Source organism: Carcharhinus amblyrhynchos, unplaced genomic scaffold (assembly GCF_965287045.1).
Source record: "Carcharhinus amblyrhynchos unplaced genomic scaffold, sCarAmb.v2.hapA scaffold_38, whole genome shotgun sequence".
Taxonomy (NCBI): domain Eukaryota; kingdom Metazoa; phylum Chordata; class Chondrichthyes; order Carcharhiniformes; family Carcharhinidae; genus Carcharhinus; species Carcharhinus amblyrhynchos.
In genome coordinates, this window is record NW_027649779.1 from 6,685,001 (window position 1) to 6,701,901 (window position 16,901).

At 43.3% G+C, this 16,901-nt stretch overlaps 1 gene segment (V, D, J or C); it reads right to left on the reverse strand.

Moving 5' to 3' along the window:
- The window catches only part of LOC145362430 (Ig heavy chain C region-like), a 17,197-nt gene extending 1,352 nt beyond the window's left edge, over positions 1–15,845 (reverse strand). Inside the window, 5 exon segments of the C gene segment in view lie at positions 303–600; positions 1,003–1,010; positions 1,526–1,834; positions 2,223–2,528; positions 15,569–15,845. Coding sequence covers positions 303–600; positions 1,003–1,010; positions 1,526–1,834; positions 2,223–2,528; positions 15,569–15,845 — 1,198 coding nt within the window.
- Between the last annotated feature and the right edge of the window lie 1,056 nt (positions 15,846–16,901).

Genomic DNA, 16,901 nt, shown 5'->3' on the forward strand with positions numbered 1-16,901 from the left:
GTGTGTCACTCTCTCCAATGCTTCCACATCCTTCGTATAGTGAGGTGACCAGAACTGCACACAATATTCCAAATGTGGTCTCACCAAGGTCCTGTATAGTTGCAGCATAACCCCACGGCTCTTAAACTCAAACCCCCTGTTAATAAACACTAACACACTATAAGCCTTCTTCACGGCTCTATCCACTTGAGTGGCAACCTTCAGAGATCTGTGGACATGAACCCCAAGATCTCCCTGTTCCTCCACATTGCTCAGAACCCTGCCGTTGACCCCACATTTATCCCGTCAGTCTCTCAGCTCACCTGTTTCCTTGTGGATAAATGTTCTTAGAGGAGTCGGCAGATCCTGATGGCTCACCACGCACTCAAACACAGCCGCACTCAGCCAGGCTTGTGTGGAGATGCTTAATTTGCTGATCACGCTGTCAGGATCCGCTCCGTGCTTTTCGGCAATCTCTGATTTCAAATACTTCCTGTCTCGGATCCAGGACACGTTAACTCCATCAGGAGGATGAGAAATGATGCAGGTTAAGGTCACGGTCGTCTCCAGTAAGACCTGTTCTATTGGTGGTGGCTGTATCTTCACTGTGGTATCAAGGCACTGGGGAGGATCTGTGAATGAGAAATGAAAATGAACCCTAGTTCCCCTTCAGAAGCAGGACAGCAGTCTTCAGCCTGGAGGCAAAGTGGCCTTCAATATATCAATCTCTAACTATCGCCTTTCACCTTCCATGGCGAATGGGAAACCAGCTTGCTCTATGGAATTATTCCCTGTATTAAATATTGGAGCAGCGGTAACAGTTCCATGAATCAGAATTGGAGAATTCCCAAACAAATACACCACCCTGAACTCAGGGAAAAAGTACTGACCGTTTGTTTATAAATAGGGTGGATGCACTTTCTAATATTTTACCCCTGTGCTGTGACCTGTGAAACAGTCTCACACCTACTGTCTCTTCAAATTTTACCAGCTGTCTCAGGAACAAGCTGACATCAAGGCCACCTCACTCACTATATTGCTTCAAACCGAAAGGGGGCACTCTTTTAAGGGGAGGCAGTGGCATATGGTGTTGTCAATGGACTTATAACCTCGGGCTAAGACTCTGGGGACACAGATTCGAATCCCATCATTACAAATATGAAATTTGAATTTTGTAAAAATCTACAATTAAAAGTTGAAATGGTTCTCATGAAGCTATTGCTGTAAAACCCCTCCTAGTTCACAAATGCTCCTAACCAAAATCAACCTGCTGTCTTTATCTGGCCTGGCATGCATGTGACTCAAGATTGACAGCAACGTGAGTGACACTTCAGTGCCCTCAGGTTTGGGAAATAAACACACATCTCAGGAAGGGATAACAAAAAATTGTTTTTCTGATGAAATTCTGAATGAGATATTGTCCTAATGCAGCAAACTACATGACAATAACTTACAAGTTGTTCTATGCTTTGTACCAACTTTAATAGATCCCTAATTCTGTCTAACATCAGAATGATTAATGTTGTCCTCTGTTTGAGTCTCTTACCCTGAGATGCGCTGATGTTCAGACTCTGAGTGTTTCCTTGGTGAGTGACCTGGCAGGTATAGACCGCTTTGCTGAACCATTCCCCAGCGGAGACTGTCAGCCGACTGCTGGCCGAGAAGTTCCCGTTCACTTCACAGGGGGGAGAGGTGACAATTCCTGAATGCGTGGGTTCCCCATTCTTCAGCCAACTCACTTCCATTGACCCTGGCTGGAAATCGATGATTGAACAGACGATGATTGCGAATTTCCTGTGTGAGATTTCTTCACTGGAACTCACGGTGAGGATAACAGTTGGAGAGACACCAAGACCTTCAGAAAAAAAAACAGATCAGTCATTTCCTGCAGAAAATGTGGATCAATTAAGCTTTTGTCAACAGAGGGTGTGGAATGCCCTGCCTGCAGCAGTTGTGGACTCGCCAACTTTAAGGGCGTTCAAATGGTCAGTGGATAGGCATATGGATAACATTGGAATAGTTTAGTTTCGAGCGTCATTAGATTGGTTCCACTGGTCGGCGCAACATCGAGGGCCGAAGGGCCTGTACTGCGCTGGAATGTTCTGTGTTCTAACTCATTTGCAGTCAATAGACACTAACTGGACCAATCCAGAGGGCCGGATTATGCACATCTATTTAAATGAGTTATAACCAAGGCCCGACATGTTAACCACAGTGTTTCTGTTTCACACAAGCTCCACAACACTTACATGGTATATTAACGCTCTTGATTGTGCTCATGTGTTGAACCTCACAGTCAATTCTGGGACATTCTCCCGCTGAGTCGCCGATGGTTAACTGGCTGCTCAGGGTGTAGGTTCCCTTCGTGTTTCTCACTGATGGGTAAGTCTTAAACCCACTGGTGACCTTGTGCCCGTTTTTCTTCCAGGTCAGTTTGGAGACATCTGGAGAGTAATCCATCGCCAAACAGCCATAGGTGATGGAGCCGTCGGAGTTGTGTTGCTCACAGGGGGAGACCAGGCCGTAGAGAGTGGGCGGAGTCGTTGTTGCTGGGAAAGAATAGCCGATTGAACAAATTAGATTCTTACTTGCGTTTATTAAGTCATCAAACATATTGTTCCAAATATGTTTCTATATTAGATATAGCTCTTGGTGTTAAAGGGATGAAGGGATATGGGTAGCCGGTATGATCAGGATATTGATGAGCTCTGACCAAAGTGAATGGCGGAGTAGGCTCAGAGGGCCGAATGGCCAATTCCAGCTTCTATTTTCTATGTTTCTATCTTCGTTGTTTAAGAAGGGTGGCAGGCAAAAGGCAGGGAATTATAGGCCGGTTAGTTTAACGTCTGTTGTAGGTAAAATGTTAGAATCCGTGATCAAGGAGAAAATAGCGAGGCATCTTGAGGAGAATTGTTTGATAGAGCAGACGCATCACGGTTTCGTTAAGGGGAAGTCGTGTCTGACAAATTTATTGGAGTTCTATGAGGATGTGTCTAGGGCGGTGGATAGAGAAGAGCCGGTGGATGTGGTGTTTCTTGATTTTCAGAAGGCGTTTGATAAGGTGCCGCACAAGAGGTTATTGCAGAAGGTCGGGGGCATGGAGTTGGTAGTAGGGTGTTAGCGTGGATAGGGGATTGGCTGTCAAATAGGAGACAGAGAGTGGGGGTCAATGGGTGCTATTCAGATTGGCGGTTGGTGACTAGTGGAGTGCCCCAGGGATCGGTGCTGGGGCCTCAGCTATTTACCATTTATATAGATGATCTGGAGGAGGGAACCGAGTGTATGGTGTCGAAATTTGCTGATGACACCAAGATTAGTGGAACGGCAAATTGTGCGGAGGGTGTGGAGAGTCTGCAGAAGGATCTAGATAGGCTGGGCGAATGGGCCAGGAACTGGCAAATGGAATTTAATGTTGGCAAGTGTGAAGTTGTCCACTTTGGTTGGAATAATGGTAGGAAGGACTATTACTTACATGGCGAAAAACTGTAGCAGGCGACGGTGCAGAGGGACCTCAGGGTCCTTGTGCATGAGTCGGAAAAACCCAGCCTGCAGGTGCAGCAGGTGGTCAGGAAGACGAATTGGATGCTGGCCTTCATAGCGAGGGGGATTGAATATAAAAGTAGGGAGGTCTTGCTGCAGCTGTATAGGGCACTGGTGAGGCCGCAGCTGGAGTACTGTGCGCAGTTTTGGTCACCACACTTACGCAAGGATATTGTGGCCTTGGAGGGAGTGCAGAGGAGGTTTACTAGGCTGATACCGGAGTTGAGGGGGTTGAACTCTGAGGAGAGGCTAAATAAACTAGGCTTGTACTCGTTAGAGTTGAGAAGAATGAGGGGAGATCTCATTGAGACATATAAGATGATGAATGGGATGGATAGGATAGAGGTGGAGAGGCTCTTCCCGCTTCGAAAGGACAGTAGGACTAGAGGGCACAGCCTCAAGATAAAGGGGGGGGGGGTGCGGTTTAGAACGGAGTTGAGGAGGAACATCTTCACTCAAAGGGTGGTGAATCTCTGGAATTCGCTGCCCGTTGACGTGGTGGAGGCTGCCTCGGTAAATATATTTAAGACGCAGGTTGATAGGTTTTTGATAGGCAAGGGGATTAAGGGTTATGAGGAGAGGGCGGGAAGGTGGAACTGAGCCACGACAGATCAGCCATGATCTTATTGAATGGCGGGGCAGGCTCGAAGGGCTAGATGGCCTACTCCTGCTCCTATTTCTTCTGTTCTTATGTTCTTATGTAACATTGATTCGAATTATGAACTTATCCTAATATTTCCCGATTAAATCTTTCATCCGCCTTTGAGATGATGTTACTTCTATCATTTGGGAATTGTCATCTCTGTAGAAACTCATATCCCTGTCTCCACTTCTATTAAGTTAGGAAGAAAAAAACACATTCTGTTAGTCTCACAATGACATGTCATTCATTGGATTAACAGAAAACAGCAAAAATTTTCTCCATTATTGCAGCAACTATTTATTTCTCAAACAACAGCAGTGTGTGATGAACCGCAGTTTATTTCTCAAACAACAACACTTTGTGATGAAGAAGTTCTCCCTTCATTCAGACTATCCACTCACCTGATGAGGGAGCTCCAACAGCTTGTGATTCCAAATAAACCTGTTGGACTTTGACCTGGTGTTGTGAGAATCCTTCCTGTGCCCACACCAACTTCACTCCGGCATCTCCACACTAGTTTTGGAAATTGCCTGGGTTCAAACTGATTGGTGCCCCTTCCTCTCTCCAACTCACTGCCTCTCACTCCACAAAACGGAGATTAATGACTTTGCTTCAAAAATACCTCCGGAATGAATACTTACTGAATGATCAGGAAACTCTAAATGTGATTATAAATTCAAATAAATCCAACATTGACTCACTCAAGGATCATACATTAATAGCAGGAGTTTCCCATTCGGGCCCTGAAGTCTCCTCCATCATTCACTGAGATTACAGATGAGCTGATTGTGGTGCTAGCTCTATTCTGAACCTTCTCACTCCGCCCGTCCATCACCCGCTCTCTGCCCATTTCCCCAGCTCTTTGCCCTTTCCCCTGGCTCTCTGCCTTTCACGGTGGCTCTTTTCCCCTTTTATCCAGCTCTCTGTATTTCCGACTGGTTCTTCACACTTCCCTCCAGCTCTGTGCCCTCTTGCCCGGCTCTCTGCTCTTTCCCTCAGCTCTCTACGCTGTCCCTCAGCTCTCTGCCCTCTGCCCCTGCTCCCTCCCCTCTTTCTCCTTTCCCCCAGCTCTCTGACCTTTCCCCCTGACTCTCCTGCCCTTTCCCCTGGGCTCTCTGCCCTTTCCCTCGGCTCTCTGCCCTTTTCGTGCCCCACTGCCCTTTCTCCTGCCTCCCTGCCCTTTTTCCTGGTTCTCTCCCCTTTCACTGGTCTGTCTGCCCTTTTCCCCAGCTCCCTGTCCTTTCCCCTCTCTCTCTACCCTTTCGCCTGGCTTTCCGCCCTGTTCCCCGGCTGTGTGCCCTTTTCCCCGCCTCTCTGCCCTTCCCCCAGCTCCCTGCTGTTTCCCCTGGCTCTCTGCCCTCCCCCCACCCCGGCTCTCTGCCCTTTCCCCCGCCTCCTGTTCTCCCCTGACTCTTTGCCATTGCCCCTGGCCCCGAGTCCCCAGCGATTCCCTCCAGCTCTCTGCACTCCCAGGGCAGCTCCCACCTTTGAACACCAAACTGCCACTTGAGGTCTTTCTTCTCTCTCGTTGCAGACCTTCCCCACACAGATTCAGTGAGTGTGAGTGAGAGAATGTGAGCGTGTGAGGGTGAGTGATTAAATGAGTGAGAGTGGATGAGTGATGGTATATGTGTGACGGAAGGTGAGTGGGTGAAGTTCTTTGAGTGAGGATGAGTGATTGAGGGTGAGTAAGTGTGGGTGAGGGTGAGGGAGCGTGAGTAAATGAGGGTGTGTGTGAGAGGGTAGGTGAGTGAAGGTGGCTGAATGTGAGTGAAGGTGGCTGGATGAGTGTAGGTAAGCAAGATTGAAAGAATAAGGGAGAGTGAGTGAGGATGTGTGAAGGTTCGTGGAGGTGGGTGAGTGGAAGTGAGTGAGATTGAGTGAATGAGGGTGTGAATGTAACTGTGTAAGTGAGGGGTGAGAGTGAATGAGTCAGGGTGTGTTATTGAGGGTGGTGTGTGAGGGAGAATGAATGTGGATGGGTGGGAGAGTGAGGGTGAGTGAGTGAAGGTGTTTGAGTGAGGATGAGTGATTGAGGATTTGTGAGTTAGGTTGCGTGATGTTGAGTGATGATGAGTATGTGAGGGTGTGTGAGTGAAGGTAGGTGTGTGAGTTTGAGTGAGTTTGAATGGGTGAGGTGGCATAAATGAGAGAGAGACAGAGAGAGGGTCATTGAGTTGAGTCTGTGGGGGTGAGTCTGGGTGATTGAGGGCGGGAAGGTGAGTGAGTGAGTGTGAGTGAGAGTGAGTGAGACTGGTTGAGTGAGGGTGGGTAAGTGGGGTGAGTGAGTAAGTGTGAGAGAATGGGGTGAATGAGTGAGTGAGAGTGAGACTGAGTGAGACTGGGTAAGTGAGAATGGATTGGTTGGATGAGTGAATGAAGGTGAGTATGAATGTTGGTGACTGACTGAGGGTCTAAGTCAGTGAGTGAGGTTTAGTGAGTGAGGTTGAGTGAGTGATGGTGTATGAGTGTGGGTGGCTGAGTGACAGTGAGGGCGCGTGAGGGTGAGTGCGTGAGGGTGAGTGAGTGAATGTGGGTGCGTGACTGAGGGTGTGAGAGTGAGTGAATGTGAGTGAGTCAGTGAGGGTGTGAGAATGAGTGAGTCAGGGTGAGTGATTGAGGTTGAACGAGTGAGGTTGAATGAGTGTTTGTGGGTGAGTGAGGATGGACGAGAGTGAGTGAGCAAATATGCGTGAGTGATTGTGAGTGAGTGAGGGTGTGAGGATGAGTGAATCAGGGCGTGTGTTTGAGTGAACGAATGAGCTTGAATGAGGGTGTGTGAGTGCTTGTGGGTGAGTGAGTGAGAATGGATGAGAGTGAGTGAGTATGAGTGAGTGATTGTGAGTGAGTGAGTGAGTGAGTATGAGTGAGTGATTGTGAGTGAGTGAGTGAGTGTGAGTGACTCAGGGTGAATCAGGATCCGTGAGTTTCTGAGGTTGAGTGCGTGAGGGCGAGTGCGTGAGGGTGGGTGAGTGGGGATGAGTGAGTGGGGATGAGTGAGTGGGGATGAGTGAGTGGAGGTGAGTGACTGGAGGTGAGTGAGTGGAGGTGAGTGAATGGGGGTGAATGAGAGGGGGTGAGTGAGAGGGGGTGAGTGTGCGAGGGAGTGTGTGCGAGGGAGTGTGTGTGAGGGAGTGTGTGTGAGGGTGGATGAGTGAGCAAGGGTGAGTGAGTGAGCATGAGTGAGTAAGCGTGAATGAGGATGAGTGATTGTGGTTGAGTGTGTGAGAGTGAGTGAGTGAGGGTGAGTGATTGGGGATGAGTGATTGTGGTTGAATGTGTGAGGGTGAGTGAGTGAAGGTGAGTGAGTGAGAGTGTGTCAGTGAGGGAAGGTGGGTAAGTGAGAGTGAGTGAGTGAAGTTATTTGAGTGAGGATGAGAGATTGAGGGTGAGTGAATAAGGGTGAGTGAGTGAGGGTGAGTGAATGAGGGTGAGTGAGTGAGAGTGTGTCAGTGAGGGAAGGTGGGTAAGTGAGGGTGAGTGAGTGAAGTTATTTGAGTGAGGATGAGAGATTGAGGGTGAGTGAATGAGGGTGAGTGAGTGAGAGTGTGTCAGTGAGGGAAGGTGGGTAAGTGAGAGTGAGTGAGTGAAGTTATTTGAGTGAGGATGAGAGATTGAGGGTGAGTGAGTCAGTGTGGGTGAGGGTGAGAGAGTCAGTGAGCCACCTCCTCCTCTCCCTCTCCATCTATCTTTTCCCGATTCTCTCCATTGATCAGCTTTCAGTAACAGGGCTGTGTAAAGTCAGGAATCAGTGTAGATCACCGGGCAGCTGCTTTAATGTCGGGGCCTTTCTTTCAGAAACACGGATCAGTGAACAAATAGACAGACTGAGGGAGCTGGAAGGGAAGCTTCCAGCAAAACTAGGGTCACACAGGAATCAAACACCAAGTTTACACCAGTATTGGGGAGCCAGGCGGACTTAGTCTCAGCCAGATCCCTTCTTATTGATTGTGTCTTTGTGTCCGGTGTAACACATGGAAATCCCTACTTCTGACCTCATGTTGGATGGACTGTGTCATTGATGAAGCAATAGAAGATTGTTGGTCCCAGAACAGTCCCCTGCCGAACTCCTGCAGTGATTTCTCAACTTAGATGTTTGACCTCCAACAACCATCACCATCTTGCTTTGTGCTAAATATGACTCCAAACAGAGAAGAATTTCCCGCTGAAACTTATTCACATGAGTTTTACTCGGGCTCCTCGATCCCACCCTCATTCAAATGTTAGTGGGGGAGGGGGAGGGGGTGGCCGAGGTGGCACAGTGATTCGCGCTGCTGCCTCACAGTTCAATTCCCGATATGGGTCATTGTGTATGGAGTTAGTAAGTTCACCCCGTGTCTGCTTGGGTTTCCTTCGGATGCTCCTCTTTCCTCCCACGGTCCAAAGAAGTTTGGGTTCAGGGTATTGGCCGTGCTAAATTGCCCCTCAGTTTCAGGAGGACTAGTTAGAGTAAACACATGTGGTTATGGGGATAGGACTTTGGTGGGATTCCTGTTGATGCAGACTCGATGGGCTGAATGGCCTCCTTCTGTACTGTAGGATCTTGTGATTCTATTCTATGATGTAAATGACTGTCTCTCTGACGTATGTGAGGTGGAAAGTGTGTGAGAGGGTGTTTGGGTGTGTGTGCGAGAGAGAGAGGGTGAATGTGTGTGTGAAGGTACCTGTGTGTGATAGACTGTGCTTGGACATGTGTGAGACAGTGGGCTACGTTTGCAAGAGGGGACAGTGTGCCTATTGGAAAGCAAAGTAAACTGTTCATGAGTGTGTGGAAGTGTGCATGGGATTGCGTGTGAGTGAGAAAGATGTGTGCAATGTGCGTGGGTGATAGAAGCAAAGTGTGTGTGTGTGGGTGTGTGAGGGACAGAGAATGTTTGCGTGAGACTGTGCTTGTGAGAGAGACTGTGTCTGTGTGTAAGTTAGAGTGTGTGCATGGGTCTATGTTTGTGAGAGAGTGTGAGCGAGCGAGTGTGAGAGAGAACAAGAATGTACAGGTGTGAGATAGTGTGTGCAAGAGAGATAGAAATATGTGTGTGTGTGAGAGAGAGAGAGATGCGTGTGCAAGAGGAATTGTGAGAGAGTGTGTGTGAGTACATGAGAGACAACTTGAGCGTGTGTGACAGAGTGTGGGAGAGAGCGTGTGCGAGAGCGTGAGACTATGCTTGTGAGTGTGTGTGTGTGTGTGTGTGTGTGTGTGTCTGCGTGTAAGACAGAATGTGTATGGAGATGTGTGCGTGTGTGTGTTTTTGTGTATGAGATGTGAGAGACTGATTGAGAGAGCGAGAGTATGTCTGTATTTGTATTTGAGACAGAGTATGTAGACCGTGAGAGAAAGAGAATGTGTGTGAGATATCGTATGAGAGAGAAAGTAAGTGTGTGTATGTATGTGTGAGTGAATATGAGTGTCTGTATGTGTGTATTTATGTGTGTGAGAGTGTGTGATGTGTGTATGTCTCTATCTGGCCGATTCAGTCTGAAAAAGCACCCTCACTCCACACATACTCACCCACTCACACAGTCAGTGGGAGTGACAAGCGAGCACAATCCGGGCTGTGGGGCAAGTGTTGGAAAAACATTTAAATCTTTCACAAGTCAGTCACAATTCAATAATTTCCTCTTTCCCCAGTGAGAGAAAATTGCAAATCCTCACGGAATCTGACACAATCCAGGGCAAAGCCACCCACAAGATTACCCGCCTCCTCATTCACCCTATTCACTCTCTCCATCACTAACAAGCAGTGTCAGCAATGTGTATTGTATACAACATGCACTGCAGCAACTCACCAAGGCTCCAGAGATTACACTGTCCAAACCCGCTGCCTTTACATCTTAATAGGACAAGGGCAGCAGCTACATCTGAAACACTATAACCTGTAAGCTTCCCTCCAAAACACACGCCATCCTGACCTGAAACAATATCTCAATTCATTCATAATCGCTGGGTCAAAATCCTGGAGCTCCCTGCCTAACAGCAGGACGGATGCCTGCAGCATATGGACTGCAGTTGTTCAAGGATGCTTCATATCAGCACTTTGTGAAGGAACAATGAGATTAAAAATTCTGGCCGAGCCAATGTCTCTAAAATGCCTTTAGAAGATTAAAAATAATATGCAAGTGAATTTGACCCTTCAAATGTCAAACTAAACAGTTCAGGGGCTGCTGTAGTACGGAGCACAGTATAGTAAATCTCACTTTGTATTTGTTCATCGAACATTCCCAAGGCCGGTACATCACTGCTTAAAATTCACCCAATTCTCCCTCTGCAGTCTGAAGTTTCTGCTTCTCCGATGGACACAATATACTTCAGGGACTTAATTTCTGAGACGCCGAGTCAAACAGTCACATTTCTCACAGATACAAGTGCATTGAAGAAATAAATCAAATTTCACTTCCTGCAATACAGGAGAAGGAACCAGAAGATTTATAACCAGTCAGGGAGATTCCTGGTCCCAACACACTGACCACACGCCCAGAAACAGAACAGACACAAACAGTTCAACAGTCGATTTCCCAGCAGAAAGGTCTGTTCAATCTGTCAGTTCCAAAATGTTGGATTCTCATTGATCAATAGTCAACATACAACAGAAACATCAATAACCTATTTTAAATTAAACGGATATTCATTTCAGAACACCTCTCGACTTTTAATTATTTCTCTCTGCCTGTATCACTTCGCGAAAACTGTGTAAAAATGTAATTTCGCTGAAAATGAGCAAAAATAACAGATTCGGGACAGTTCACTGTCCCTAACAGAGATACAGTGACACAGTAACAGTTCAACGTCCCTAGCAGAGATGCAGTGACACTGTCACAGTTCAATGTCCCTAACAGAGATGCAGTGACACTGTAAGAATGAAACAAACCGGGAAATATTTACATTGGATCTAATTTCTTAATTAAATGTAATGAACAAAATAATCAAGGCAAAACACTTTATCGAGCAATATTCAAGGTCTTTTGTTTTGAATTAATCAGCGTCAATATTACATTTTAAGTTATTGTTAATTGTCAGTTAGTTCTCCTGCCAGCTGATTTGAACTCTGTAATAAAATGAGTTGTCAATCATTCAAAACGTGCTTCTGCCCCCAACATTGTTAAATAATTAGGTTACAATTAAATCTCAATGTTAAACTATAATTACAAATTACTGAATGGAAACATTCAAACATCTGTCATTCATTTACTTAAAGCTAATCACATTGCAATATTTTACTTTTTCACTTTTACCAATAATGTCTTATTATAACCAACAATCGTGTTCAAAATGCAGGTTTCTGTGTTTGTATAGAATGTAACGGCCTGGCCGTTTGAAATCAATAATACTGCTTCCGAGATTTAATAATTTAGACCACCCATATAACTTCATTACTGAACACATTGTTTAATTAAAGAAGATCTGAATTAAACGGTGCAAACACAGAGACGACAATTGATTCAAATCCCCTGTAACGCTAAAAACACGACGCAGAATATAAATCTTAACCTTTTCTTCATTATAATATTTAATAAGAATTAAGCATAAGCTTCAGTTATTATGAATTCTTCCATTCTATCATTTATTCTTCCTATAATTCTATTCTGTGTTTAACATTAATGGGAGACATGATGTTATTAAGTGCAGAGCTAATATTATTTTTATAATATTTATAATATCATACTATTTTTATATAAAGTAATCTTTTTTGAATTTCAAGCATTTAATTGTCAATCTGTAGCCAGTTTCTGTTGACACTTTACTACAATTCAAACACAATCAGTTGAACAATTTTGTTTGTGTCAGCGAATTCCATCTGTCAGAAAACTGTGTTCACTCTGTCAAATTTTTATAAACTGTTTGATTCTAATTGATCAAAGGTCAAATTACAACAGTGAAAACAAATCAATAAACATTTTAAATTAACCTGATGTTCATTTTAAAACTCCCTTTGCATTTTTACTATCTCTCCTGACTGTCTCAAATCCCAAAAACTGGGCAATTATTTTTTCTGAAAATGAGAACTTCGAATACAACAGATTCAGGGCAGTGTAATGTCCCTAACAGAGACACAGTGAATTGTAATTCATGTTTTATGTTAATATGTAACCATTAGTTAACATGAATAAAATGCCCTAACATATATGTATTTTATTTTCCGAAACTTTTCTGCTTTATCCCTACAAGAATATTCAAACGCAATTTTATTTTCATTTTCCCAGAACTGCTCAGTATCACTGAGCTGAAACAATGTAAAAATAATTGAGGAACACCAAACAATTTCACAAATTTTGAGATAAGTAATTAATTATCTCGGCATCTAATTTAAAAAAAATACTTAGAACGAATAACCTGGTTGCAGTTGCATAGAAAAAAATTAATAATCGGATACGAAAATTTCCAAAAATGAAATTATTCTGCAAAACTCGTATTACAGTAAATGAGAACTTAATCTGGGATATACCGATTAATGCAAAGTATCTTATTCAACTGAGCTGCTGTGAAAACAGCAGGTTATCATTGAAATAGCTTCTGAAATTCTCACAAAATATTTCCAGTCTGGAAAATGTTCTGGTCATGTTAATTGTGTGAAAAACACAACAGAACTATTAAAGGGAATTATTGCTAAATTATTAATATAAAATAATCTCTGGTGAATATGGAGTTATATTACTGATTAATAATTCTTTGATTTATATTAATTTTACTATTAAACTTGTTCATGAGAAGTTTCTGATTGCAGCAAAGACTAAGTGTCCGAATGAGCGTTGTAAGTCATGACTTACTTGAATTTGTGAGCGTTAGTTAAAATTTATAAAAAATCTGTGATATCTTTTAGTTTTTTTGCCCCAAACCTGCTTGGTTTCTCCCTACAAGGATTTTCAAACTCAAAGATTGTTTGCGTTCAACCAGAAAACATCTAAATTCTCAAAGGCACCGTTAAAACACTATTCAAACAACACAGAAATAGTGTCACAAAGCCAAATGACAGCGCAAATTTCAAACATTCACAGTGACTGCACCACAGAATCTCCTCAGCAGAAACACAACAAAACACATCAATGAGGGAATGAATCCGTTTCACAGAAAAACAGCTCAATTATCCATTCAACAGAATCAAATGTAACATTGCAAAAAAAAACTCAATATCGAATCTCGCAAACCAGCTCTTAACCAATAATTGAACTCAACAGAAATCTGGAATACTCGCAATAGCATTGCGAGGAGGTGGAATATGTCCAACAAATTAGTATTGAAACTTTATCACATCTTATTCATATTGGGTCATATTTCAAACATATTTAAACGTTTGGATGGTAAAAGTTCCAGCCATCAAATGCCTCCGAGATTGAACATTGCAGGTACCCCAAATTCTGAATGCAGTGACAAACTATGTTCTGAACGAGCGGCGTAAGCCGATATCACTAAAGATTTTAAACATACAAACACAATAAAGCCTGCTTTATTTCTGTCTGCAGTCATGCATCAAGCAGTTGCAAACCCGCAGAATGTTGTTATTCAATCACAAAGTGTGTATGAGCTCAGTGTCACTGAGTTCAAACAATGCAGAAACACCAAATTAATTCACAAATGTTACGTGTTTAGGATCACCCAGATTCATAATCTCCTCACCAGAAAAAAAACGCATCACTGAGAGACTGAACCCCGCTTCATGCAGAAGCAGCACAAATCTGCAAACACTTTCAACAGAATCAAGTATAACATTTACAGAAATGTTTAATATAAATTCCAGCCAATTCGCCCAACACCAAACTAATTAATGTTTAGAATAAGCAGAAAATATTGCAGAGCAGCACCAGCATTGAGAGTGAGTGGAACATTTTCACTGGATATAGAAATTTTAGATTTTTGAAAATTTTTGATTTAAATTTCAAACACTTGTGTAGTAGATGCTTCAACCCGCAGCCACTAGATGTCGCCGAGATTAAACGCTGCAGAAACGCTGAATTGTATAACAGACATTCGGATTTTAAAGTAACCCAATCACAGTAATCTCAACAGATTAACACAAAATCCCAACAAATTGGGATTGAATCCCTCAGCAGCACCTATTGTCCAGAAAGAGCGGAATTGTAAAACCCCTTTGCAGCAGAATCACAGGAAACATTGTAACAATTCTCAACCGAGAATCCACCGAACTCACATTTATGTTACCAAATGGATTATTAGTACAGATAAAAATATAAAACAAAGACACATGTAAACCAGTTACTCAATAAGCGGATGGTTCTTACCTGTCGTCACCGTCACCATGGTCCCTTGTCCCCAGTAGTCGAAAGGATCACAGTGTCACATTCCGTCGGCTGTGTCATACAATAACCATCCCTGTACAAAATAGACACAAAATCACCATTATTTTAAATATCCACAAACCCAAGGAAAAGCAAAATCAATTAATGTTCATTCGATTATAATTAGATTTCTGGATATCATTTGACATTCATAAATGACCCTAATGTTTTATATTTCACAGAGTTATACGTGCACATGTTGTTGAAAACACACATCGATAATTGAGTAATTATCAAGATTTTCCATGTTTATTCTTGTCATGTGGTCAGTGCTGGACATAAATAATACTGTACTGTGATTACAGTTGGGATTTAAAAGTGACACTGATCCAGTTTCAGTCAATCAGTGCTGAGGGGTTTTTGTATTGACAGTAACTGCTGTGCCATCCAGTAATCACAGTGAGACACAGCATGACAAATACTGAGGCGGACTGTTAACTGTAAAATACAGACAGTTAATTTCACTGCTATTTCAAAAGCCTGTTTCCAGCTCGTTAAGGGTGAGTCAGTGAGATATTTCAATTTTTACTGGTCATGATGTTGATACAGGGGATTAGAAACTTTTACACTCTCTGTGCACATTCAGCGTGTAAATTAATAATAATAAAATTGAAGCATTTTACATCTTAAAAAGAAACGATGCTGTTTGTAAGTATTATTTTGTTGAACCCTCATTTACTTTGGCATTCGGCAATGGCATTGGTCACAAATTCAAGCAACGTCCTTTTCTGAGGTTTTTGTATGAGGATGGCGCTTTTCTCAGCACTGTGATGTACTGTTGTACATCACAGTGACACACACCCACACAAAAACTGCGCTCACTCTGTTCAGTCCTGCTGTTCAATATTCACTTTAAATGGACCATTAGTTTTGCTCGAATGTAAAATGTAGGCAACTGTTTATACAACACAATCTATCAGAAATATTAAAAAGAGTAATATATCGTGTGTGGTACTTGCTGAAACTACAATGAATATAAACTCAGTGAAAAGCTCACCAGTTATATCGGTGAGTTTGGGAAGTTTTACTGTTAAATGCTTTCTGTGTTACTTTTTTAAACACGATTATAGTTTGTTTCTGACCACCCTCGATCATATTGCATTTAAAACAGATACTGACCTTCAGGTTGTGATGAAAGTAGCGGAATCCCCTCTCGGGCTGTTCTTGTCCGGGTGCAGCCCTGGATCCTCTCGCTGTGTCCTCCTGCACAGTAATAGATGGCCGTGTCTTCAATCTTTAGGCTCGTCATGTCCAAAGACAAGATGTTGTTTGAAGTGTCTGCGGACACAGTAAATCGACCCTGAATTGATGGCGCGTAGTAGCTGTTGCCGTCAGAAGCATCGTAGTTCGCCAGCCACTCCAGGCCCTGTCCGGGAACTTGCCGGATCCAACCCATGTAGTAGCTGTTAAGACTGAAACCGCTGGCTTTACAGGTCAGTCTCAGGGAACCTCCGGGACGCCCGGTCTCTGCCTCTGGCTGGGTCAACACAACATCCGACTGGACACCTGTAAAAATAGATCAAAAACACCAGGGATTAATCTTAGTGAAATGATTGCTGACTCTGGAACATTCCAGAGAGAGACTAACACTGAGACAGTAACAGTGAGAAACTTGAACAATAATAAAATAAATACTCACCAGATAAGAAAGTCAGCAACAAACTGAGAGAAATGGCCGACCTCATCTTTCTGGTGATTTGGGGGAAATGGTTGTGTCAGGAACTCAGTGAACAAACCAGCTCCCGGACTGTTGGATTCCGGTCCCAGTGAGCGGTATTTAAATACCCGGCAGAAGGGGGCGGCTTTCCAGGCGCCGCCTGTTGATTCCCTGCTGGAGGCGGCGCCTGGATCCACGTCCCACCCTCCACACCCCCAACAGAATGGACTCGGAGATTTACAATAGATTAATATTAAAATGGACATTTTATCTGTATCAGGATATTTGGCTGAAATGTTCATTGTATTGTCCCCATTATTTCTGATCGTGATATTACAGTTCATCATCTCTTTACTTTTAAAATAACTAATTCCATTGTAAATATGGTGATTTTATTACCACACCCCCAACAAGAAAAGAAATCTAAAAATGATGAACTAACATTTTGGAACATTAGACAATTTTGCAACAATTCCGTGTCTCTGCCACATTACAATAATAAAGCACAATTTATCAGAAGAAATACCATCGATTTCTGTAATTAAATGTGTAGAATATACAAAGTGATTCTATTTACAGTGCGGATGGCTATCACTGTACAATTTGGGTTTGGGAGATTAGAAGAAACTCTCACACAGTACAATGTTTCTCCTTATATTTTCAAACTGTCTCAATCTCGAAGATAGACCTTTGAAAATAATGAGAATCCCAACCTCCTGATAATTAAATAGTGAGTTGACAGAGAAACATAAAATTAAATTGATTTTTGACGGAGAAGTTAATGAATTGGAACGG